Source organism: Serinus canaria, chromosome 1, assembly GCF_022539315.1.
Source record: "Serinus canaria isolate serCan28SL12 chromosome 1, serCan2020, whole genome shotgun sequence".
NCBI lineage: Eukaryota > Metazoa > Chordata > Aves > Passeriformes > Fringillidae > Serinus > Serinus canaria.
In genome coordinates this window covers 97754846-97782017 of record NC_066313.1, presented here as the reverse complement: position 1 = coordinate 97782017, position 27172 = coordinate 97754846, and the positions used below count along the sequence as shown (strand labels likewise).

Sequence of the window (27172 nt, the reverse complement as noted above, 5' to 3'; positions counted from 1 at the left end):
ATGATCTGGCGATGCCTCAGTCCAGAGTGAAATGCTGGATGCTTCAACCTCAGCCCAAGATGAAATGTTGATTGCTTCAAGCTCCTCTGAGCTCTCTGAGCACACCACACCTCCTTGCATGTGCATGTGCATGCATGGGTGTGCTGCTCACCATGCCCACAGAGCAAAGTCCAGCAGCCATGCTCAGCAATTGATGTCCCTGACTGTGCCCTTTAGACACAGCCTTCGTGGTAGATGTGGTTGCCATTGATCAGGCTGAAGGTGGCCAGGGAGTGGTTGGTGCTCTTGAGGGAGGTCATTCGTGTGGTGCTCCTGGCCATGCTGTGGGAGCGGATGAGGAGGCGAGCTCTGCAGCACAGCAGCTGGTTGTTGAACTGCTTCCTAAAGCTCTTGCTGAGCAAGTAGAGAGCAAAGGGGTTGACACAAGAGTTAGTGAAGGCCAGGATCCGAGCACAGATGCTGGCAATGAAATGCAGCACTGAGGTGTCCACCTCGGAGTAGTGGTAGGAGCGGTATAAGTAGATGATGTGAGTGGGCAGCCAGCAGAAGGCGAAGAGGCACACGAAGACCAGCACGGTCCTGGCCAGGCGCTTACGGGACTCAATCTGGATGAAGAAAGAGAAACACAGATTAGCTGCTGTTCCTAGCTCAGACCAGGGGCTGACTGGTTTTGCCAGTGCTGCAGCTTTCTGGCTAACGTGTGGCATGTGGCACATCCAGAGCAGGGAAATCTGGACTGCAGGTGAACACAGTCAAGAATTCTCCTTGTCTCTCCTCAACCTCCTTGCCTTATAAACAAACAATTCTGAGAATTTATTACATAAGAAGTGGTCTTTCTTTTCCTTTCTGTTTAGAAATAAAATTCCCAGTAGCTAGTCACTTTGCAAAATCCCAGCTCTGCCAAGAAAAGTGTGAACAATCTGCATTAGTTATCCACACATAATATATACAATCATATGTAATTTTAATAAATTACCTTATTATTATTCCTATTATTATAATTAATTGTCATGTAGGAGTCTGGGATATTTCACACAGCTCACAGGCAGGACATTCTGCCATGGGGCCATGTGGTATATGTACACAAAAGTGCTGTCAACAGCTCACAGCCCTTTAAGACCAAGTTCAGCACTCAGAGTCTGAAGCAGATGGAGAAACAAAAAGAGGATATTCCGTACTTGGAGGAACACCAAGGCAGCAGTGAGTTGGACCCTTCAGCTGAAAGCACTGGAGCCACCAGGAGAGAGCTACAGGTGGTGAATAGATGGATGACCACCTCAGCACAATGTGAGCTTTGTCAGGGAAAGGTGCTTCCACAAAGCCAGCTAGCGCACAGTGTAACCTTCATGCAGACCAGCCACACTTTTGTTTTACTTACTTCTACAGGCTTGGAGTCAACCCAAAGGTATTGCTCAACTGAGGGGAGCTGAGGTAAGCCATACCTTGTCTTTTGCCTACAAGTGCTGTACATTAAGATAACAAAGCCACTGAAAAACACATCTCTCTTCCTTATGAATGCAAAAGCCATGAAGGAGGCTGCCCAAAATGAGAGGACAGAGTTGCCCTGAAAAACCTGCTAAAATGCACCACTCCCTGGGAGAGGTAATGCAGACAGAGTTTGCAGGATTGGAAAATGTAACATTGCTGATCTTTTAGGGCTCCCTAATGTTCTCTGGTAATCCCACTAACGCTCCCCAGACACTCCTAGGGGATTAGCTGCATCCCACTTCTTGTACTTAAGTAGGATGTGAATGGCCTGCAACTGCTCCTAGCCTCAGCCCTGCTGCTCTTGCTCCTGCCCCAGTGTGGCCACAGCGCCTGGCCAGGCTCCCAGGACACTGCCCCATCCTTCCATAGGTAAATCAGAAACAGCATTTTACACAGGCTGATCTATTCTCAGGACAGCTGCAAGCAGGAAGCAGGCAGGAGAGACACTGCAAGCCCATTTGGACTTTATTTCATGCCCCTTTAATGGCACTGACTAAAAATCAGCCATTGAGCTCAGGAAGGACTGACATGCACCAGATAACATCTCCAGTGAGCAGGCTGAAAATTAAATCCTTTGAGAAGGGCTCTCCTTGGCTAAACCATATATTCTTTTAAAATGTATTCTTAATTTGATATAGGGCTATTGAGGCCACATCTGCACTATAAAGAAAGGAAGCAATGCAATAAAGAAATCGATACCAGTTATCTCAGATGGAGACGTATAGCACTTGAATGCACTACAGGACGGGAATGATGGACGGAGGCTGCTAGACCAGCCTGGCCTTTTGCTTTCTTTAAAGCTCTTTCCCCACAACCAAAGGGGAAAGGGCTGCTTGTACTGCTCACTTTATTGCCACTAATCAAAACAGCCATCGAATCAGCAGAGAAATGGCCTGCTGGGGAAAAGATTTACGCACATTCAGAAGGGAAAAAGGATAAGGATTTCAGGGATCACACATCATTTGATGGGCAAAACCCAAGTCTTTCCAGCCTTACTGCTTCAGCATAGCTCCTGAAGGCTGGGTAAGATGATTTTGTTGGGTCAGTCTAAGGTGGAGGTGTCAGCTGGGTGCAATTGAATGGACAATTGCTCAGCTACAAATGGCTTGTGTTAGTTTTGCTGAGGTTGAAGCACACCTCAGTTAAAAAGAAGAGGTAAAGCAAATAAGATAATTACCTCAAGGTAAATAGGCTGTTTAGAAACAGGCAAGGCTTCATCCAATGTCCTCTCTCTGACAAAGCAACTTTGTGAAGTTTTGATTTTTTCCCATATCACCCTTTGCTTCAATCTGCAAGCACTGTATCTGCTCTGCCCCTTTCCCTGCATTTTAGTCAATACCTTTCCAGGCTCTGGCAAGGGTCTCCTGCTATGCTTCCCAAGGTAACCACTCTGCCAAAGTCTCTGAACTTACAAACAGGAGGAGATGCTTTGACTGTTTAGCCCTGTATTATGGCTTCTTTCATCCATTTAAATTCTTTTTCCCCACCTAATCTATTAAAATCAGTACGACAGACACTATCTGTTGCAGTATAAATTTCCCTGTATTCCCTCTTTCCTCCCAGATTCATAGAAAATGTGGATTTTTGAAGAAAGTCAAATCCCTACCTGTTTCCTCACATGCACATTTCCTTCCACGGGGATGTTGTAAGCACTCCGGATCAAATTCTTAGCAATAAAATAATAATATACTGAAATTACAGATAGGGGAATAATATAAAATATGAGAAAAGATGCCATTGAGTGAATTTTAGGATGCAGCCCATCTGAATGAGGGTAAGGAGCGCAGCTGATAAAGGTTTTATTAGTCCCTTTGTCATGGAAAGGGTGCAGATCTGAAAATACTGCTTCAGGGATGGCAAGCAACATGGATACAATCCAGATTATAGCAGCTCTCACACAAATCTTCATCAGTGCATGCGATGCTTGGATCTCCATTGGCCTTACTATAGCTTTATACCTAAAAAACAAACAAAAAAAGGATTTAGTTTACTGACCTCAACATTCAAGCTGAGTATTACTGTTTTTCTTTTCCATTAAAAAAAAAAAAAAAACCACAAACAAAATCATTCTTTACTGAAGACTGGATTTTTTTCTGGCGTTTTTAATGTCTATATTTTCAATAGATTTCTCAGTTTAAACCAGAGCCACCTGTCATCAGTTCATTCAGTTTCATGTGTATTGATTATGAGTTCATTTAATTTGTAATTGACCCAACAAAGCACAGGGCCCCCTGACATTAACATGTTAATTAACATTAATGACATTAATATGTGTCCAAACAGCATTAAGACAGGAAGCGCAAGCATAAACTTCTCTTCCAAAGTGTACAGCAGCTTATACCCCAGAACACTGCTGAAGGAAACTGGGCTGAGATTTTGACACACTTTTCAAGCTGTGAGTATAGCAGTCTCCTGCAAATCTTTTTTTCTCAAGCTACAAAGAGCATGCTGCCTTCTTAATTGCTGTTTGGTGGTGTAGTAGAAAGAGTTTTCTGTAACTCAATGCATTGAGGTAAAGTAGCCAGAAGTGCTGAATCTCTTGCAGAAAATCACCATTGTTCCTCACTATTCTAGATATATAGAGACATTTTTTGACTTGAAATGTTGTCTTTCATGACTTCAGCCTTTCAGAAAATTGTACTTTAGAATCCAAGAATATCAAAGAAATAAGCTTATTTGAAATTGGTGTGTGCATAATGAGAGAAATGGAAAACATCAGAGCTTAATATATGCTGGAGCCCTGCTTTGGCAGGATTTGACACTCCAAGCAAGCCACAACTCACATATGCATTTAAGGAACATAGTAGAAGAAAAAAAAGTAATTAAGAAGGAGTATCTACAGGTTTCACAAATTAGCATGGAGGGTCATTATTATAACAATTACAAACTGTTGGGTATTTCTTCCAGGATCTGCCTAACTCTGCCCCTGGTGCACTTGGCTCCCCGTTGGTCACTTCTCCCTGGGCACCGGTGTGTGCCTGGGTCCTAGGCAGTCCCAGCCCTCTTTGGCATGGCAGGGTACATCCCATCAGCTCCTCAGTCCATCTCTAAGCTCCTCCCAGCATCCTGGCTCCTTCAGACAGCTGCAGTGAACACTGGGGTGGGAGCAGAGGCAGTGAGCACAAACACCCTGCCCGAGTGTGGGCGGCACAAACCAGGCTCTACGGACACTCCATGACTCCCCACCTGCTACAGCCTGCATTATCCTAAAGCTCAGCATCTGAAAGAGGAGTCCATCACTCTTGAAGTGTTTTAACTGCTTAATTGCTTTATTTGCAGGGTAATCATGCATACAATTTCTGATTATATGCAATATCCTGCTCAGCACATCCAGCTTTCCCTCCATGTAGGTATGTATGTGTCCACATATCTTTGTGTATGATTTTAAACACACACACATATTTATATGCACCTACATTTATGTATACATAACTACATAGATAGTTCCATACTTATTTTTATGAAGACTGCATCTAGACATTTTGTCATTTGCAGGTATTTCTTCATACAGGTATTTTGTGTAGAGGACTTATCCTTTCATGTACTACCAACACTGTACTCAGTAGTTTGCTATTTAAACACGTAATCTTCAAGCCCTGCAGCCCCCCTTTTTTCCAGCTGCAGTGGCCAGACACAGTATTTTTAAGGCTTGCTTAGCACCTCTTTAACTTTCACTCTGAAAACTGTGGATTAAGTAGTGTCATACTACAAAGCACAATCTTCCAGCACCAGATCATAAACACAGGCAAAGAACGTCACAGCTCTTAAACAAATATGATGCTCTGACTATTGCAGTCATAAAACAGAAGTGCTAGGCAGATTACTAAAGGAGTGGTGTTAAAATAGCTCCATTATAGTCTCATCGACCAGATATAGATTATTGACAGAAACATTAGCTCACTGAAAGTCTTCAGTACATCCTAAAGAAGAGAAATGCAAAAGGAAATTAATAATATACCAAGGTATTAGCAAATTTGGTTGATTTGAAGGTCTTTCTGCAGATGTTTACTGTATGCTTATCAACATGACATGTAAGCATGATTATTGCAGGGATTGTCTTACAAAATATAGACAGCTGAGAGAAAATTTTCAAGTATTATGTTCCAGGAACATGGATAAGTTAAAGAATATAGAGAAACTGTTTGATTTTTATTAACATTAATGTGTTGGGGGAGCCAGAAAATTGCTCCATTTCAAGTCATTGGTACATTTTAACCAGACATGGCATAGCCAAACAATTTAATTTGGACAGAATGTAATTAGAAATGTCTAAGATGCTGACACTGATTACTAGGCATTTAGTGTATTTTTAAAGCCTCCTACAGCAGATGTAAGAGAAGATATGAGAGAGGTTTTGCTAGCAAAGGGTTCAGTGTAGACCCATAGGATAGGAGTGAAAGAACAGAAAGATAAAACAGAGGAAACAGACCTAGAAAACAGATTTTGAAAATATAAGTTCTCATGTGCAGAACCACATGTAGGTATTTTCTTAATAGCCTGGCAATCAAATGAAATTATTTTGCTGACTATCTGCATGACTTCCTTGATGGTGGGTAAATTTAAGCAGAAATCTCTAGTAATCTCTATTACTCTCCAAGTACTGATGTGTGAGTGATCAGCACTGATCTGGTAGGAATCCCCATTTCCAGTTGCCTTGCTGATGTGTCAGTGGGTCTCTCCAGTTTGTGTTCCAGCATTCCACTCTCCCATGCCAGCTCAGGCTCTGGACAGCAGCTGCAGGGGCTGCTCCTGGTGCGGGCACAGGGGATGTTACACATGAGGAATTGGCCCCCCTGGCTGGTGCTTGGGCTGGGACTTCACTAGATTTTCCTGTTGCTGGTGTTCAGGGTGTGAAAAAGCTGCATCTCCTGGTTGGCTTCTGAGTGGGGCTCAGAAATGCCTTCACTCCTTTACTTTTCCATACCACTTTCCTGGCAGGGGTTTATAATTTATTTGACATTTCTTCAGAACTTCATTCAGGCGGAATGGATTTGAGTAGCAGCTCATTCTGCTTTTCAGCATGTGTATTTCCAGTTTGTATGTCAAATAATATTTCAAGTTTCCACAGCTTTGTCTTCTGCCATTTGTTTTTCAATGAGTTAGCCTGAGGCATGCAACTTTCCCATATTTAACATCCAGCATGTGTATTTCAATCCACTTTGAAGGAGACATTGATGAATATACCTATACACCTTAGAGGAGCCATGGATCTCATGAAACTGAGCTTTCATGCATAATTTTAAACCCAGGTCAAAACGTGGCCTCTGAGAATGTGTGTCACATTGCATGCTCAACTGTCTGCAGTAGATCTAGACATGGCCCTGGACTGATCACCTCTGCTGCTCCCACATTCAGTCTCTAATTATTGAATCATTGTTTGAAATATATATTCTTTTCAGCTTTCTCTATTGGCTTTTAAATAAATTTTTGAAAAAGTTTAAAAACCAGAGGTACAATTCATGCACTGCAGCAAAGCCCAAAGCTTCAAAATATGCTTTATGAAGATTCAGTTGAATAAAAAAAGACACAGTCAAGAACTCATGCCAAACAGCCCAGATGAAAATCACTGAGTTGCTGATCTGATTTGAAATATGAAAGAGATGCTACCCTTTACTTCTGCTCAGTCTTTGAATTTCCCTGTTCCCTCTGGTGAAGCAGCCAGGTACACTGCAGCTGCCAGTCACCTCCCAGCCAGGATGGATGCCATACAGCTCCTTGTCTCACAGTCTCACTCAAAGAAGCTCCCAAAAGAAATTACTTATGGAGCTATCCTAAGTGTGCTGGATGTAATTGGAATTCACGAGGCACTGTGAGGATTCCCCTGCTAAGGAAATCCTCCCCACACCAGCCACAGTGACTCTGGTGCTGTCCCTGTTCTCCAGGTTGCTGGTGATTGCTTTTCTTCAACCCAGAACACCTGATCACTTTTTAACCTAATCCCAAAAATTCATTGTGCATTGGAAGGAGTCCACAGAGCACATGCATCTCCACTGAATCCTTGAAAACATCTTTTACACATCGCTTAGGATCTCTATCGTGCTCATCGAGGAATTGTTTCTCACATCTGAAACTACTGAAATGTCCATAAACCACTAAAATGTGGCACACCCAAGGTCCTTCTGTGGTAAATACTTTTCCCACTGAGGTTACTATGCCAGGGAAACAGGAAAACTGTGCCATTGTCCCTGTGTTAATAATAAGGTAACTAAGGATAGCATCACCTAATGCACTCTAAAGCTTGGAGTATGCAAACATTGTTTAATACCATGCACTTAGCCCCAAAGCTGCAGCTTCAAATATAAACACAGAAGTAGCTGCAGCATGAAAAAGACACTTACAGATACACTGTCCAAAGATACCAACCAAAATATGGCCCCAAATGGATGTCAGTGTTTCCTAAGTGTAGTTTCTCTGTTGGTACAAAAATATTTTATCCATCTTTATGCTCCTCAGCTGAGCTAAGAAAATACATGTCACCTGAAGCATGAACAGGCTTTGCCTTCAAAGCCATACTGCCTATACATTTCTAAGCATAGAAGAGCTGCAATTTTGCTCTCTGGGGAAGAAAGGACCTTATCCACAAAGACTGCAGCCTCTGTGCTTCCTCCATGGCTTTTTCCTGTCACCTTCATCCACTTACTTATGCCTGCTAAAACAGCCACAAAAATTAAATGAAAACAACTAAAGCATGGGGAGGAAAATCAGATGTTTCCCTGGGATTTTAAATTAATTTAGCTCCATGTGGCTAAGTCTCAGGTTTTGTGTTTTTGGGTTTTTTTGGGTTTTTTTAGGCAAGTAACTTTATGCTGTGGGGAGAAGCTGGTGCTATAGGCAGCCTCAACTTCCCTTATGACAGCAAGGAAAGCTAATGTAGATGACCCAGGAGTGTAGGGAGCGAAAATGGCTGAAAAATACTCTGGCACAGAGTAGTGCCCTTTTCTATCTCAGTCCTTCCAAGCATGTCCATCTTTCTACAGCTTAACATCACGCTTGCAAGAAATTTAAGAGGAAAAAAGGTCTGCCCATCCTTCCTCCAGACAAAAGGGGCAGTGCCTTTCCAAAATAAATTTGCAGGAGTACTTAAATGTCAAGGAAACTTTCCTCCAAGTAGTATCTGTTACTACATCCTACACCTTTTATATAAAAAGATCCTGTGCCCCATTCCTGAATTTTTATCATGGTTTAAAATCCAAGTGTATTAAAACCTCTTCAAACAAGACTTCAGAAGCTTTGCCCACCCTTGCTTCATTACTGATGCTACTGTTTAGATTTCATGAGGCTGGTGGAAAGATGTACATATTGCCACTTTCTTTCTTTCTGAAGTGAGAAATCCACTTACAAAGTTTTGAATCTCTTTGAACTGTGCTCTATTTTAAGAAGTTGAACTAATTTGAAACGCAGACTTAAATAAAAAAGCAGGAATTGGCTGGAAAAAACTGATGTCTTACAGAAACAAGTCACATAAATTGCTGAGATGTGAAAACACTGAGTTCCTCCCAGTTCTAGCAAATGAGCTCCTGAAATTGCCATGACTCCCTCTGGTAAGGATGGAAGAGCTGCCTCTCAGTCAGCACATCCCCCATACTTCTGCTCCCACTTGTATCTGATATAGTGAGAAAAGTGCAATTTGCAGTCCGCCTGATCCCAAGTCATCTGTTCCCATTTGTAAGGTTAATGGCCCATTGGTCTGGTCCTGGCCTGAGAACAGACCAAACAAAAATTCTTTCATTAAGATTTTGCAATTAAGTTTTATGAGCATCACATTAATGTTTTGCCCACATAATATGAAGGACTGGCTCAATTACCATGCAAAAAACGCCTCAGGCAACAGAGAAAAATTGATGCCATGGAAAAACTACATAAATGAAGAAGATGGAGCCCTGTTGAGTCTGAAGCTCCACCTGGAAAGCAAGAAAAGAATCTTATTAAATATACCAAGAAATTTATGACAAATGCAATGCCACAAACTTTCTTTATTGTTTCCACCATGGATGTTATGAATATTTATAGCTCTGAAGACAATTCAGTAAATCCACAAAATTGCTAGACTGTCTAACCCATCAACACACTCCGACAACCTATTCTGGGTCTATCTGCTTTCTGCATACTTAGTTAAGATTATCATTATTATGCATGATTCTTGAGTGAACATCTGTTATTAAAATCTTTAGTAAATTGCATATGGGCACAAAGACATCTCTAATGGGCAAATCTTAAATACATTGGCAGGTACTGCCTACTTTCTCTTTTTATTAATTTAACATTTAAATGGAAACAAAAAGGAGGCATTGATGGAAGTGGCACAGCTCTTACTTTTAAAGCATACATTCAAAATTCAATCTGTATACCTGCATACTGCTACGTTATCCTGGAATATGGACAAAGGAAAATCTCAGTATACAAATGCCTAAATTCAGAATTGAGAGACAGTGTTTTAGAGATCACTGAACTGTACTGCATACTGGAGAAGGAGACCTTAAGCACTAATCATTTGATAGTGAATGTGTTATTCCTAATCATAACCATCAACAACTTAAAATATTTCAGGAATTAACTACACATTTGAAAAACAATGGATTTAAAGGTTACTGCAGGAAACAGTGTAAGTTCCATGGACATCAGAAGAATCCCCTTTACACCCAGGGTAGTGTTTCCCAGAAGGTGATCTTCAGCTTCATGCCAAGTTAAAGATTTCAGTGGGGCCAGCTTAATCTTGCAAACAGATGTGAGACCTGCTGTCTAAAGCAGGGCTGGGACCCATCCATTTACAGAACCACAGAATATGCTGAGCTGGAAGTGACTCACAAGGATCACTGAATCCTGGCCCTGTACAGGACACCCTAGGAGTCAGACCTTGTGCCTGAGAGCATTAACCAAATGCTTCTTAAACTCTTATCAAGCTCAGTGCTGTGACCATTTCCCTGGGGAGCCTGTTCCAGTGCTCAACCACCCTCTGGGTGAAGAATCTTTTCCTGATATCCAACCTAAACCTCCCCTGATACAACTTCAGGCCATTCCCTTGGGTCAGCTGTCACTGGTCACCACAGAGAAGAGATCAGGGTCTGCCCCCCCTCTTCCCCTCATGCAGTGGGGTCTCTCCTCAGTCTCTTCCAGGCTGAACAGACCAAGTGATGTCAGCTGCTCCTAACACAGCTTCCCCTTGAGACCCTTCATCATCTCTGTTGCCCTCCTTTGGATGCTCTGTAATAGTTTAATAGCTTTCCTATATTGTGGTGCCCAGAACTGCCCCCAGCACTCGAGGTGAGGCTGCCCCAGTGCAGTGCCAGTGGGACAGCCCCCTTCCTTGCCAAGGGACAGTCCCCTCCCCTGCCCGGATGGTGATGCAGGGCCTGATGCCCCCTTGGACATGGTTTGGAAACATCCTTTAATTTCAAAACTGGCAAGGTCCCACTCAGCTCCCCAGCACCAGCTAAGCACTGCAACCCTTTCTATGTGCTCAGTGCCTGGGTGCAGCCAGGGAGATGTTCCTGCTCAAGCTATGTGGCACCAGAGCACATGCTGGTGTCAGGGTTGCAATGTGGTGAGAGTCTGGAGGCAGCTGGGAGAAAGGGTGCCGGCAGAGGGCCACCAGGCATGAGAAGAACCAACCCCAGAGGTGCTTCCATCCAAGGCTCTACTGCCTCAGCCCAAGTCTCCAGGGATGCCACAGCCTGGGGGTGGGAGATCTGCATGCCTGAGGATTGAACTGTGACCAGGGCAACTAAAGCTGCAGCCTCAGACATGGACTCCTCATGTCACTAGAGAATCTGCCTTATTTCTGCTGAAAGCACCACCTTTGGTGCATAAAGACAGAATCACTGAGTAATCTGAGCAGGTGGTACAACTGCTGGATATCCCACAGAGCCAGTTATAGAAATTCATTAGAGATTCTAAAAATGGCAGTTACTCAACAGAAAAAGTCCTGCCTGTACAATAAATCAATATTGTACCTTGTTTTGACAGAGAAAGAAGAGCTCATCGTTGACCTAAAAATTAGCACTTCCATAAGCTATAGCAGCTGTTCTTATATTAATTTTGTGGAAATAGAATAAGAAGCTATACATATTTAGAAACAAGGCCAGGTTGGATGAGGCTTTGGGCAACCTGGTCTACTGGAAGGTGTTCCTGCCCACTTCTGGAGGGCTGGAAGTAGTTGACCACTAAGGTCTGTTCCAACCCAAACCATTCTTTGATTCTATGATTGTGTTAACTTTAGAGAAGCAGATTTCCTTAAGTTAAAAGCAGCTTTCAAATCAACTGACCAAGAACACAAATCTAAAGGGGAATCACTAACTATACATTAATCACTGACTTCCAGCCTGCTCCCTGGTGTCTCCCTCCTTGCCATGAAAAAAGCATGGCAAAAAGCTGCCCTGGATAACAGAAAAGGAAGAGTCATGTTAAAACCTCAAAGAAGTAATTACAAAAATCAATATGCAACAGATGGGAAAAAAAAGCAAAAGTAAATGACAGCAAGTATTGGAGTTTAAAAATGTTCAAGACTGATAAGGGAAGCTGAAGGAGCCAACAAATTATCAAAGGTCACTCTGCAACAGACAAATGTGCATTTTTAAATATATCAGGAATAAAAAAAAATCAGTAAGTCAGGCACACACATAAATAGTGAAGATATGAACAGTGATGAGACAAAGTGAAAAGCAATAACTCAAGAGACATCTTCAGGACCAAATGAGCAGGAGATCTGTGTGGTTCTATACTAGGTGTGCAGCACTACAGATGTAGCAGAAAACTTCTGAGCTGTATGAAGGAAGCTGTGAGCCAACATCTGCTAACACAAACTAATTTCACACCAGCAGGCCTGAATAATTTACACCTAGGAGTACGAAAGGAACCAGCTGAGGAACTAGTGGTGCTAATTTTTTTACAAATCTTGAAAAAGTGGTGAATTTCTCAGAAGTGGAGAACTGGCTTCAAAGATGTGATGTTCAGAAAAGCTGGATGGTGTGACCAAGAAAAGTGCAAATGTTTGTGCTGCCCATGGCTAGTTGCAGAGGGAGTAAGAGATAGGTTAATCCTGCTAACAGGTGATAATTAATATGTCTGTCTTGTTTAACACACAGCAGATGTCAGCATTGTTTTATCTTGTCACAACGTAACAGGGGATGTGGGCCATGCTGGTGTACAGAAGAGCTGCAGCTTTTGTGGGCATGTTGGCATGGGTGACCATGCATGTAGATATGCACATGCATGAACCAGGGTACATGTGCTCCTCCCTCTCCTATCCATGCAATCCCTGTCCCACTCCCACAGGATAGGGTTAAAATTAGGACTCCTGGTCTGGGAAGGGGGGATTCCAGGTGGAGACCTTGAGCCCCATGCTTCCCTAGCAGTGCATCAAGCATAGTGGTAAAAAGCAGTGTGTGGAACCATTTGTAGCCTGGGTCCTGGGAACCTTCTCTAGCTGCAGTGTTATTTTTTGTGCATATCACCTGCCTTGAGCAGGCTAAAACCTTTGTGGGAAAAGGTTGCAGATGACATGGTGGCTGACCAGACTGAGAACGCTGTGGAGTCATTGGGGTAAATGGCCATAGTCTAAAATAAACCATTTTAAGTCAGTTATGTGTAAAATAGTAAATACAGGAACCAAGTGAGCTGGAGATACAAAAAAAAAAAATTAGCGCTCTGTTAAGAAAAGAAGAGATAAAAGAAGACATTAGAGCGATTCTTCTGGATGTGACAAAATGAGATACCCTGCAGGATTCTCATGGTGTCATGGCTTTAGTGTAATTCCATATAAAGCTAAGCTACTTATATGATCCTTAAGTCCTTTCCGTGGTTTCAGTAAACATAGGTGTCATAAGAGATCATCACCACTATATGAACCTTTAGCAGCATTTTGGAGCTGAACAATCGATTGCTATCCTTGACTGGTCTAATCACAGAGCCATAGAATAGCTTGGTTAGGAGGGGACCTTTAAAGGATTAACAAGCCCCCCACAAAAAGCAAGGACATCTTCAATTGTCAGGCTGCTCAAGGATCCATCCAAGCTGGCTTTGAACACTTTGAGAGGTAGGGTGTCGCCCTGATTTTCTAGGATTTTCTAAGCCTTCTGATGTTTACATTCTTGTGGAGAACTTTCTCACACACTTCCTGTAGATAACACATTGTTTTGCCTTCCTTTATGGAGGAGGAGAGACTTGATAGACTGTTGGTTTGCCAAGTGACATTGGAGAGGTGGCACTGTCACCCTCCAATCCACTGCACTTTTGGAAAACTATAAATGTTAGAGTCAAGAAATAAACTTCCCTTTTTGTTCTTCACCTTGGAGCAGCAGTGTGCGCCTGTGTTCTTTCGTGCTCCTTATCCACCACTTCTCTGGGCAAACTCCCTCCAGTACCTTAGAACCCTCATCATGAAAAATTTCTTCCTTATGTCTAACTTAAACATACAGTCTTTCAGTTTAAAACCATTGCCCCTCATCCATTACAGGCCTTGGTAAAAAGTTCCTCTCTGTCTTTCTCATAAACCCATTTAAGTATTGAAAGGCTGCAATAAGATATCCCCAGAACCTTCTCTTCTCCAGACTGAACAACCCCAATGCTCTCAGCCTTTCAGGTTTGCTGTGAGTTATTATGCAGTGGTTAGAGGTCAGACAAATTTCAATTTGAAACATGACCTGAGTTCTAAGAGGAGAGGTTAACAGAGTGCCAGACACACCAGAGGCGGCAGAGTGATATATGCACCTTTAGTCTGAATGCTCAGAAAGCAGCCTCATGCCACTGGAAAGATTTGTTTTAATCCAAATCCTGTGAGAAACTCAGTAGCCTCTGTGCACAGGTGTGGGCAAGAACTACTGCTAAATTGATGGCTATTGTGGTATCTCCTAGTCCTGCATCCACATCTCTGGTTCTCTCAGTCATTTGAACATTCATGTCTCAATCTCACGCTTCAGGGTTGCCTGAAGGCGTGAAGAAACATTTTTTTCTCTCAGGTGTCATGGTACTGTTTTCTGTCCTGCCTTCCCTGAGAGCTGCAGAGACTGACTGTGGACAGAGGCCAAGTAAGGACTGGATGGGTAGAGCTCTGATAATGCTTCTCCTTTTGATGCGCCACAATTTTCTGCAGTCCAATTAAACTGATCACTAGCCTGGCATAGGAGGGGAGCTTCTGCAAGGCATCTCTAGCTTTCTGCTTTTCTCTACAGCAGAGCACTTGGCTTGCTGCTGGGATGGCTTCAGGTGCCTCAGTACTGTGAGAGGCCCATGTACTGTCCCGGTTTTCTGCCCCATGGCACAGGGATTTTGAAAGCCCTTGCTCTGCCTGAGATCCTGTGCAGCAGACACTGTGTAGGGGGGCTGCAGAGCCTGCTATGGGCAGGAGATCATAGCCCATGGTGTCCTAGATTGTATAGGGTGAGGTGGGCACCTGGGTGTCAAACTGCTGAAAAACAAGGTGAGGGGGCTCCATAGGGACTGTGGTGAAGTCTCTTTCCAAAATAAAGGAAAACAGGTTATTGCAAGGGTTGTCTCTGAGCAAAGCAGTTACCGGATGCTTCACAGCATGGTTGTGCCTGCTTCTACTTTTCCAGCACATCTACCTCCTACTCTTCTCAGCCAGGCTCTTGTCCACATCTGAACATGAAAGACATGAAGACATCTGAACATTGTAAGACATGAACTGATGGGTCCACAGTAAGCTCATCTCCTTGCTTGAGTAATGGTGAAATCCCAGCCCACTGCTGGGACATACAGCCAGCAAATTCTCTGCAGCCAGTTGCTATCCTTAATAACAGTGTGTACAGCACCTCGTACTATGAGACCATGACAACTGATTGGAGGTTTTAGGTTTTACTGAAATGTAAACAATAGGTAATCTGAATTTTCTTCCTTTTGATTGCTTAAATATTGACAGTCTCCAGCACATTAGCACTGTCTCTAAACTCAGATTTCCATACCAGTCCCACTGCTATAAATGGGAGCTCTAATCTTCCTGGTTATAGAAGTGCATCCATTTTGGTTTTGGCCATGTGCTCTGGTTAATCAAGATATTAAGAAAGTCTGTGCTCTTTGATCAGTTGCTCTTGGTGCAGATGGATTCAGGGGCTGAGGAAATGAGAGCTAAAACTAAGGGTGTAAAGAGCGTTTATATTCTATTGACACAGTGTCCAGCAACCAGGATCTAAGACTCTTTTACATCAGCTGAAGAAGATAGGTGTATATCACCCTGCATCCATCAGCACATGAAGGGCAGCAGCACAGACACTGTGTCAGTAGCAAGTGGGGGTGGAAATGGGGCTGCCTGGTGCTTCAGAGTGAGGAAAGGCTTTGGGCTGGGCCCCAAAGTCCCTCCAGTTTTCTTCCCAGGGACTAGAATGCCCAGAATACATTCTAAACTACTACGGACTTGGCACTTCACAACTGATGGCATTTTTTAAAAGTGTCATTATGTAAATGAACTCAGGGAAATTTGGGTTGATTTTTCATAGCTTTTTATTACCATGGCATGCTTCCCTTAGTCCAGTAGTGGAGATATAAACCAGTGATTGTAAAGTAAAATAAATGAATTGGCACACAGATATTACACCTCCTGTAGTATTGTAGGTAATATTAATAGTAGGGTCTGGAGACATCTAAATCACAGAAGAGATGAGTCTGCTAAACAAACACTTGCATGTTTAAAAGTGTTTGTAGAAGTTCTGGATTTGTTTCTTTCCTTGCACTGCTACTTTTTTTTAGGAGTGTTGTTTCAAAGTTTGACTTCTTTGATAAACAAACTATCTTGTGTCCATGGTGCATTTCAAGGGACCCAGCAGAGCTGGGAGCCCTGCAGCATTCTTGCATCCATCCCTGCACCCAAGGCACTAAGGCCAACATTTCCAAAGCTAACATCCCCATTTCAGGCATCCCACATGAGTGTAACCCTGCTGTCTGCAGCTGGTTTTACCACTGTAAGCCACCTAATCTCCCGTGTAATGTCACTCCACATATCTCACTACACTGTCACTCCCACCACAGACTGCAGGCAGCCCCGGCTGGCAGGCATGCCGCAGCTTTCCAGTACTAGAATACAAGTAATCCAAGGTGCTTAAAGTAAAGATGCTGCTTGTAAACTCCAATTATATTTCACATTACTCTATTGTGTGCTTGTAAAAAGAGCATTGCTTCAGGAAGGTTTCGCTGCATGAGCACCAGGGCATTTCGATCTTTTGCGATGCCAGTCTAACAGTGAGTAACTATGATCAATGCTTGACAGCCTGGCTAATTCAAATGCAAATGTACATACCCTGTCAGTCACAGGAGAAAGCCAATTAAATAAAGACGTCTCCTATGACACGGGCAATTAAATAGTTGCTTTTCCTCTTGCTGTGCAAAGATTTTCCTTAATTTCCTGTCCCTTGCTGAGACAGCCTTGGCTTTTCTGTCTGGGCTAGAAGCTCAGGTGTCACTGCTCTCACGGGTGCCTCTGTACTGCTTATCCTTGCATTGAGGAGGAGGTGAAGGAGGAGGAGGAGGGCAGAACACAAACTCCCGTTTTTTTCTGGGATAAACTGAGCAGTAGCTGAAGAAACCACTGGCTCAACAGTGCAGAGCAGCAGGGCAGACAGTTGTCCTTCCGCTACCAACCTCATTTACTGTGTTTCTAAAACACACAAACATCATGCACACACATGGGCTGCTTGTTTCCTCGCTCTTGTATACTCAGCACTGGAGCCTTATCACTCGTAGAAGGTGACTGGAAGCACAGCACATGCCTTAACCCTCTCCTGGCTGCTCTGAAAATTAGACACACTTGCAGGAAAACAGGTGTCTTCCAACAGCTCCCACTGCTCCTGCAAATGCAGCCAGAAAAATGCAAGCACTGTGCAGACAGTGGAGTGGTCCCAGAGGAAATACATTTATAATATTGTTAACTATTTTTTGCCCTTTCTTCCATATTTTCTGAAATAACAATGAAATCTGAAGGAAATCTCATGATTGTACACAGACCCATCCTAAGCACCCAGGGATGCTCTGGCTGTCCCTTGCTGCTGAAACCTGAGCAGGCACGCTCAGCTATGTCCATATGGGCATGGAGCACTTGCAGGCTGGGAGGCTCTCACTGCAGGAAAAACTGAGGTCAGCAGTTTGTCCCTCTGTTTCTCCTTGAGAAACGTGCAAGTGAACAATCAATCCTCTGGACAACCCCTCATTCTGGTGGGTCAAACCACTGAGTAGCTTTAGGTGCTCTGTGCTGGAGGCTAGCACTCAGCCAAGTATTTGCAGTCACTGGCAGATGAGCAATTGCTAACACAGGGCAAAGTGGATGTGGAAATAATGAAAGTATACCTCAGGAAGGCATATACTTATGCACTGATGATGTGACTGCAAAAACCTACTAAAACTGGGCCCCTTGTTTTCAGTGCAGCCAGGCTGATCTGTGCCATTGTTGTAATGTAGCCTAAGTGTCTCACATACTCATCTGCCCATCACACCTCCCCACTTTCACCTTGTGTTTCAATGGTCATGTCTCTGGAAATGACCCTCTTGTATCACACTCCAATGCTTTTTTTTCCACATCAGAATTCCGCTCCCTGCGATGTCTGTCAGGCATCACCATGATATGTTCAGTAATGCCAGCAGTTATTTCCATTTGCTTTTGTCAATGGAAGGATGCTGAAATCAAGAGGGTTTTATGATAACTTTTTGCAGATGTTGAATTATAGACAAAAGGTCTGTAGTACACTGACAAGTCTCCCTTTCCTTGGAGACAGTGTCATGTAATGCTATTCACAGCAGGTTTAGAAGGCTTTTCTCTTACATGGCCTATGGCTTTGATTAGTGAGAACAGGGACATTCACATGCCTCATGTGAGCATCTCAGGTAGGATTCACCTCACTGAACATTAATCATCTCACCACTACACCGCTTTTTTCTGTTTCCCTTCATGCAGTGCCATGTCTATCATCAGAAATGGGTGTCTATGAAACATGCTAGGCTCAGCATCTCACCTGCAGGTGTTGGGCTTTCAGACCCTCCACAGGCCCCAGCCAGCATCACCATACTGGTTCATATTCAACTCACATTTTGGATGTTTTCCCTTTACATTTTAAGGTTATTTCCCTAATGATTCTGACATGATTAATACTGGGGTCTGGAGTTCAGGGTGACAGTTTTAAGGAACTAGACTAAGAGGCTGTGAGCTGACAAAATATAGACTGTATTATTTTGTGACAAAATTAACCCAGCACTACTGATAATTTATCAAAATAGAAACTTCTGCAAACTTAAGAGATAAGGCACCTTTGTGTTTCAATGCACAACATATTAGATTCATAGGCCTAACAAAGTTAGAAGTTTCATTATTGTCTCCTTCAGCAGTGGACCACAGATGCATTAGAAGAGGGTAAAATGATGCCTAGGAAATGGAAACATTTGATCATCAGTGCAGCATGATGGTTAACAGGTTCCTGATAAGGCTGAAGTTCAGAACTTGAAGTCACAAAACCTCAAGCTTGGCACAGCTGTTTTCTGTTCTGTTCTACCACTTCAGGCAAAAAGTGCTATTGATGTGCTGCTCAGTAAAAGCATTTGCAATGTTTACTTTATGTAGCAAGTGACCAGATAGAAATAAATATCTCTAACATAACCTTCTTTACAATGCATTTTTGTTTTTCTTACACCCCTCAAAACAACTGACATTACAGCTTTAGAAGGATGTATTTTCCTGAAGAGATATTCATTGTTTTGTCAACATTTTCTTCAGAGTGGTCAGAGGGGATGCAGACACCACATCAAGCACCACATCAAACTCAGGAGCAAAAGTGCACGTGGTCTTTCACTAGTGCAGTTTTCCTACCTTCACAGCACTTTAAAGCATATTGCTTTAAGACTTTTATCTACACATAGGCCTGTTTGTCATCTGCTACTGGGACAGACAGTGCTATTTTTATATATCCCAACACAGAGGACAAACATATTGACCATTCTATCTCTGAAACACCAAGGAGTTTCTGCTTTCGTTGAGACTGCAAAAAGTGTATTGAAATATGTGTGTGAACTACATTAAAATCTGAACAAAAGTAGTCTGATGTTTTAAAGCAGCTTAGCAAGAGACAGTGGCATGCAAGAGACTACCCAAAGAAACACAGTTTCACAATCCCCAGGTCTTTTTTGACCACAACAAAACTGAAATAATTTTTCACTCAGTACTTCTGTGTCACTTCAGCATGGTGACACTGTGTTCCTTAATCTCTTTTGGAAGCATTTAGAAAATAAACCAACATATTTACTTACTACACATTATTTTTTACTAAACATTATTGGAAAATAAAGTTTCTGAACCAAGAACACAGATCAGTTTTGACTGGATAAGGGACAAACTGTTTAACCAAGGGAAATACACTGGCTGTGGCAACTGCAATTCCTGGTTTCAGGCAAGCTCATTTAAATATTTGAAAAATATTTTATGAAATATTGTCTCACATATAATTAACTTTAGGAAGCAAGCCACTAGAAAGAATTGATTCTCATTGCACTTTAAATTGCTGCTCCAGTGCCTTCACACTTCATGAAGTATGGATCAGTTAGCTTTTTGGCAAATATGAACATACTATCTTTTAACACCTTCATTAATGGTATTTTCTTTCTCTGGTCTTTAGCTTGATCTGCTCTTGTCTCTCTTTGAATTAATGTAGACTATTAGCTAAATTGCACAAACATTTAGTTTAGAAAAAGTATTCTGTGTTCAATCTGCATCCTCCTCTAGCTGTATGCTAATATTCATCAGAAATCACCTGATGTGGTTCTTCTTCCCTCATCACATTAAAAAGAAACATTTTACCTGAAAATAAAACTTTATAACTGTGCATTTTATGGAGTCATAATTATGCAGGCTTCTTTTCAAGGCAACAGCAGCCAAGCTTACCTGTCAGCTGAGAGAGCAGTGAGAGTAAAGACTGACACTCCTACAGAGGTGAGCTGTATGAAGGGGATAAGTTTGCATCCAGTTCTGCCAAACAGCCACTCGTCAGCAAGGTACCTGCTGGCATCCACAGGCACACAAGTCACTAAAAGCAGCAGGTCTCCCAGAGCCAAACTGGAAATGAACAAATTAGGGACATTTCTCATGGATTTCACAGTACAGAAGATCTTAATCAAAGTGATATTGCCAATAAGGCCTATCAGAATGATGATCCCATAGATAGTGGGGATGGCGTAGAGGAATGCTGGGTAAAACCAGTCATCCCCTAGGAGGGAGACGTTTGCACTCTGGTTCACAGAGATGTTATAGAAAATGAAGTTATCTGTTTCTAGGTCTAGCAGAAAGCACTCTCCGGATGCCATCGTCCTACTTTGCTCTTCTCAGAAAACAGCTTTCTTCTTTGAAAATCCCCAAATTCCTCAAATTAATTTCTTGCTTTAATTTTGCAGCTCCTTGCTGGCTTTAAACAGTCCGAAGAGTTTAAAAGTCATATCACTTTGTGACACATCTTGTCAATAACCCAACCAAAAAGCACCTGCAGCTTGCTCCACAGTCCTGTTTCCATAAGGTGAAAGAAGAATCTGTTTTAGCATTGCTTGAATTGTGTAACTTGCCTTTTCCTCCTTGACTTCTCTTGCTGTTAAGTATTCCTCAGCTCTGGAAGGCCAATTATCAAATTCAAAGACCAGCAAGTGGCAGGCATTTTCGCAAACGGGGCTCGTTAAACTCCCAACTTCGGATCTGCCCGGCAGCTCCGAGTCCGAAAGCACGGAGTTACAGAAAGCAAGAACTTTGGGGAGTTGCTGCCACGCTGCATTGCCAATCTCTCCCGCTTTCGCTGCCTGCCATCGCCAGCCGGATTTAAAGCGAGGGGGGAAAGCGGGGCTCGGCTGGCGGCTCGGATCCTATAGGCAGGATGTTCTGGACGTCAGTCCTTGCGCTGCTTCCCACGGTGTGCGCGGGCTGCCGGCAGCGGCGGGAGCGGCGGGAGCGCGGCCGCCTGCTGGATGCTCCGGGCAGCGCCGCGCGGGGCGGGCGGCCAGCACCGCCCTTAACTCTTTAGCTGACAAAATACACATCTGCTCACTTAGGGCTCCTGACGTGCGTCATCGGCTCGCCACCCACTCCCCCCCCCACCAAAAAAACCCAACCCCAAATCTCACCCCCAAAAAACCCCAACCCCAAATCTCACACTCCCCCCCCCAAAAACCCACCAAGCCCCCCCTGAACAAACCACAAAAAGCCTCAAACCCACCAAAACCAAACAGCCATACCCCAAACAAATCAACCAACCAAACAAAACCCAACCCAGGCAATTTCATACTGCAAACAATGTGTTCAGAAAAGCCATCCCACCTTCTTAACAGCACACCTATTTTTCTTGCACTCCGGTATTCAATTACTCCAGTGAAAGAGAATGATGATATAAAGCCAAATTCATCTTCCCCTGTCTCCTCTGCAGGCAGGTGAAATTAATAAAGCCAATTAGGATAAAACCCAACATTGTCGTTACGGTAGGCAAATGAGTATTAGCACTGTGAGCCTGAAGTTTTATAGGGAAACCTTAACTCTGCACACTTTTACGATAATTTTTTAATTTGGAGGTAACTATGACAAGAGACAAAGTTCACCATTCTATGGAATAATTTCTGTTTATGAGGTATCCATCATATTGGCATCCGTAGATAATGTATGTTGAGATGCAACAGAAAGAAATTTACTTGGCTTATAACAGTCTGAAAAAACTCCTTCTTAGAACTGTATTAAGACATAACTATTACTGATGCCTTACTCCTTTATAACAGGCTATTTATTAATATATTGGAGGACTTTCTGGACTGCAGAGATACACAGTTAATTTGGAAACCAGCCTGCAGAATTAAATGAATCTGTACTTTAAGTTTTCTCTCACAACTGCTCATTTTTGCAGGCAAAAGAATATTTCACCAACTGCTAGAGTTACTTGGAAGTGAAAGGGGTAGCGATTCAAAGCAGGCATTAAAGTGTGATCACTGGTTTCTGCATAAAAGAAGCATTTCAAGACACATTCTGGAAAATCTCCAGGGGTTTGAAAGTGGTGTCCCAGGGTGGGATTTGAAGCAGGAGGCTTCAATAGCTGTTTTTCTGCCTTATTCTCGTGACCTGGGTCAATGTTTTCAGCTGTTTTTCTGCTGTCCACTCTAAGTCAACAAAGGATTTATGTGTACCCTTAACTTTAAGAAAGGCTACTTACATATGTTTTTCAAGCCAAACACACATGACAGTGCTGTGCTGAGAGCTTGAGAGTGCAGAGGAGAAGCTAAATTTTCTAGTGTTCCTTTCAGACAGAAGCCTGCTTTTAAGAAAAGGCTGGAGGTTACCACGGTTAAAAGCAGAGGACGCAGAGCAACTGTGCACATTCTCAGGGCACACGAGACTTCTGTGGGTCAGGGCCAGCTCTGGGCAGGGCTGCCAGGTTGGATGGGTGCCATTTGGAGGCAATGCCGTATTTGGCACAGCAGAGCCAAAGGCACAGAGAGGAACTGTGGAGCTACTGAAGCAGCCCTGCCACACACCTTGGTGGGACACCTCTCCCACAACATCCCCCAGCATACCTGGAAGCCTGGTGATAGGGGCTGCATGACAAAGGGATGCCCACCTCCTCCCTCCCCCTACACTTTGCCTTGTGAGGATTGGGATAAAGGGGAGAGGACACTTCTGAAAGTGGGAGAGCCACTTGGTGTAATCCTGATGGACCCCTGTGCCCAGCAGCCTGCTCAGTAGTTGACAGTGACCTACCCTGAGTAGGAGGTGGGGACTTGTCTCCTTTCCCGTTCAAATTACGTGTTGACATTGGGATTTGTAAACCCACCACTCAAGAGATATAATATCTCTAGCTTGTAGATCCTTCCTGTTCTGAGGAGGCTGTAATCTGATTTTAAGACTCCTCCCGTGGGACACCTGATAAAACCTCAGGGCCCTAGGTCTGCTTGCTCTCAGGCTCTCTGGGCTTTGCTCAGGCTCTTGGGCCCCTGCTCCCCCCACCACAGGGTGGGGGGAATAAAATGGACTCTTGTGCTACACAAAAAGACTTGTCTCGTCTGTTTTCCCAGCTGCCAGCTGTGGCCTCCATGGATCACGATCACATCACTGCTGCCTCCTCAGCACATCACAAAGCAGCAGTAAAGTTCCAAAGCCCATTCAAGTCCTTTGCACCTCTCCTTCGCAGATGACTTGGAAGCAGGGCTAGGAAGCTCTTTTGTACATTCAATTGTAAAACACATGAGGAAGAGGAGCAAGACAACTCTCCTGATTGTTGCTACTGCCTACAACAAGTTTTGGTACAGATATCCTCTCTTATAGGCACTCAGTGGGAAAAACGTAGCCACAACCAAAATGGACTCTCATGTTACACAAAAAGACTTGTCTGTTTTCCCTGCTGCTAGTTGTGGCCTCTCTGGATCACGATCACATCACTGCTGCCACACACTGCTACAAACGGTGGAGAATGTAGGCAGCCAGTGAGGACCTGGACTGGCACCCCTGTGAGTCACCCGCAGATTGATACACCCTGGGGGACGCCCCTGTCTTCGGTGGAGGTAAAATGCTTTTACGCGGAGGGGAGGGAATTCCCAGTAAGGGCACCAGCACACTGGGACTGAGTGATGGGACTGACATCTACCATCACTCAGCAAGATCCTTATGAACAATTTTCTCACGGGAGGGAGTTTTTAAGAGCTACTCTGCCTGCAAAAGGACCATCTTCTCAGCTTTCCCAACATGTCTGCTGCAGCAGATGGACAGTAAAGCCCTGGAGGGTACTTATGGACAGTTATGAACGATTGCATGCAGCATGTCGATGCCCTAGATCTGTAATCCACTCTCCTGTGAACCCCCACATTTTCCAGTTTCTGTCAAGCTACCTGTATCTTTCCTTACCCTTTGTTCCTAAGAGCGCAGCAAGAAACAAAATCTGCCAAGATGGCTCGGGGTTGCTACCGTCTTCTCTGTCACTTTCTGCCTGTCTGCCCCCCTATCCTCCTTTCCCTGAAGGCAAGACACGGTCAGAAACCGTCCATAGCTGTCGCGGGAGTGCTACCGTCCTCTCACCTCCCTGTGTCCTCTTTCACCCCCGTCTCTTTCCATACTCCCGTTCCCTGCCTAGGAAAGCACTGGCCACACCGTCCCAAGCGCTCCTTAAATAACAGCGCGACCACGCGGGTTTGAGATCCCGTCTTTCCCGCCGAGTCCATCTTTTCCAGCCTCCTGCCTGCCCTTCCCCTTCCTGCCGCAGGGCTGCAGCTGGCTGCGCCCCGGCCCGCGGAGTTGTGTGAGGCGAGGCTGGGCTGCTGAGCCCGGAGGGAGTCGGGCCGCGCTGTGCCTGCAGGAGACGCGAGGCAGAGGCGGCGTGGAAGGTTCGCGAAGGCCGCGTGTGGGGCGTTCTGTGGCGACCTGGCCGAGCGCGGCCCTGCCTGGCCCGCTCCCGGCCCCGCCATCCCCCACACCCCCGTCTCCGCGCTCGTCCCCCTCCGCCTGCGTAGGCCCCGGGCGGCCCCGTGGCCCCTCAGCCGTCGTCCGCCGCTCCCTACGGGAGCGCCCGTCGCCGCCACGCGGCCATGACCTGCCCACGGCCCCCGCGGGAGCCCCGTCGGCTGCCCCCGTCCCTCGGCCCGCGGGGGCTCCGCAGGAGCTGCGGCCCGAGGAGGGTGCGGAGGGCGCGGGCCGGGAGATGCGGGGACCCGGGAGATGCGGGGGGCCGGGCGGACGCTGCGCACAAGCCCCGGAGGGCAGACTTCCCGCGGGAGCGAAAGCGCAACCGCTGGAACCAGGTCACCCTGGAGTAGAAGACAGTGATCCCGGGGATGCCCATGGTGATCCCGTCCGGGCTGACACGCACGAACAGGAGCGCACCTACATCGTGCACCTGCAGATTGAAGACCTAACCCGCAAACTGCACATGGGAGACCTGGGCATCCCCCCTAACCCCCAGGACAGGTACCCTTTCCCAGAGCCCATCTGCAACAGCGAGGGGAAGTGCCGGAACATGTGGGAGTTCCGTATGCACAAGAAGCTGGAGGAGGAGAGGCACAACCTCATCACCAAGATGGTGGCCCTGAGCCCCGACTTCAAGCCCCCAGCTGATTACAAGCCAGCGGCGATGCGGGTGAGTGACAAGGTGATGATCCCACAGTATGAATACCCCAGATCAACTTAGTGGGGCTCCTCATTGGGCCCAGGCGGAACATGCTGAAGAACGTGGAAAAGGAGCGCAATGCCAAGATCATGATTGGGGCAGGGGCTCAGTGAAGGAGGGCAAGGTGGGCCACAAGGACGGGCAGATGCTGCCAGGCAAAGACAAGCCCCTGCATGTCATCATCACTGCCAACACCATGGAGAACGTCAAGAAAGCTGTGGAGCAGATAGGAAAATCCCGAAGCAGGACACTGAGATCCCTGAGGACCAGAACAATCTGTGCAAAATGCAGCTGCGGGAGCTGGCACGGCTCAGTGGGACCCTGCGGGAGGATGACAGCCGCATCCTGAGGCCATGGCAGAGCACTGAGCGTCGCAGCATCATCAACAGCACAGTGTGCACCAAGTGTGGTGGGGCTGGGCACATCGCCTCCAGCTGCAAGGTTGTCAGGCCTGGGGACCTGCAGTTGGCACAGGACAAGGCACAGATGGACAAGGAGTACCTGTCCCTGATGGCTGAGCTGGGCGAGGCCCCGGCGTCTGTGAGCTCCAACGCTGCCCACAACAACAGCCCCTTGTCCAGCAGCCACTGTGCCCCCAGCCAGGCTGTGGGATGGTCCCTCCCAAGCTGCCCCCCCCGGATGAGCTTGGCGCCCTTAGAGAACTGCCACAGGCTACACAGGGGGCCTGGGGATCCCCACAGCTTCCCCCACCCTGGAGCAGGCAAAACGTTTGGGCATTTGTATGAGCATACTACCTCTGTGTTCCGTTCAAGATTCTGAGCCTCTCTGCCAAGGACAGTAAGAATCAATATCCCTGTTTTATCACGGGAGTAGCCTGCATGCCTTTAAAAAAAAAAAAAAAAAGAAAAAGAGTGACTAGCATCAAGTTAGTTAACAAACTGTTGGCAGAGTTTTGAATAGAATGATGCAAGGCTTGTGAGCCTGGTCCTGCATTATAATGGTTTTTGTTTGGACAATGGGAGATTCCATACATCCTTTCAGTAGATGCTTTTTTAAAAGCATCTTTTTTCTCAGCTTTTGTCCAACCTCCAAATGACAGCTGCAAAGAGAAAACTTTCTTAACTGTGCACAACAGGGGAGATATGTAAAAGCTTGATGGGCAAAATTTTCAAAAGCACTTAAACCTACGTGAAGGGTAATGAAATTTAGGCTCCTACTACTCATTGCTTATGAGTGTACCACCTGGAAGTGGAGCCAGACTTTCAAAGAACTGCAGTCTGCATTGAGAAAAGGACACGAGGACCCGCTTTTCAAAGGCACTTGGAGAGCTGCAGCTGCCACAATCACAGCTCCAGGCAGATTTTCAGAGCCCTAACAGCCAGTGTGCTAAGGTCTTTTGTAAGAAACTGATCATATGTTCTACATATCTAAATGGACCACTTTGGAAAATCTAGTGCAACAGGGGATTCTGTGGGGTTCCATGGGAGATGATCTGGTGATGAGAGCCAGAGAATGCTGGTGAGGCCACCAGCAGACCCTAAGGCTGGCCCAGCCATCACCTCGAAGAGCAGGAGCAACCTGCTGCACCAAGGTGGGCAGCCCATGCAGCATCCCCCAGACCAGGCACC

The 27172-nt window shown here is 45.1% G+C and overlaps 2 protein-coding genes across 2 annotated transcripts; one reads left to right on the top strand and one right to left on the bottom strand.

Annotated features, from left to right (window-relative positions):
- Positions 1-212: 212 nt before the first annotated feature.
- GRPR (gastrin releasing peptide receptor) lies at positions 213-20772 on the bottom strand. The gene is made up of 3 exons (XM_009089680.3): positions 20354-20772; positions 3095-3446; positions 213-605 (listed from the first exon to the last, which is right to left on the bottom strand). Exons 1-3 carry the CDS (start codon positions 20770-20772, stop codon positions 213-215), a joined length of 1164 nt encoding a protein of 387 aa, XP_009087928.1.
- Positions 20773-25005: 4233 nt separating this feature from the next.
- LOC103815917 (splicing factor 1-like) lies at positions 25006-26363 on the top strand. The gene is given in 5 exon segments (XM_030234203.1): positions 25006-25284; positions 25287-25590; positions 25593-25676; positions 25679-25807; positions 25810-26363. Coding segments are annotated over 5 exon segments (1350 nt in total).
- The last annotated feature ends 809 nt before the right edge of the window (positions 26364-27172 follow it).

Excerpts from the sequence above, each read along its gene's own strand:
- GRPR (XM_009089680.3), bottom strand. The coding sequence starts at position 20,772 with ATGGCATCCGGAGAGTGCTTTCTGCTAGACCTAGAAACAGATAACTTC. Across the intron at positions 3,447-20,353 it reads ACTGCTCTCTCAGCTGACAG|GTATAAAGCTATAGTAAGGC; the intron begins GTAAGCTTGGCT and ends TTTGTTTTTTAG. Across the intron at positions 606-3,094 it reads ATGTGCATGTGAGGAAACAG|ATTGAGTCCCGTAAGCGCCT; the intron begins GTAGGGATTTGA and ends TTCTTCATCCAG.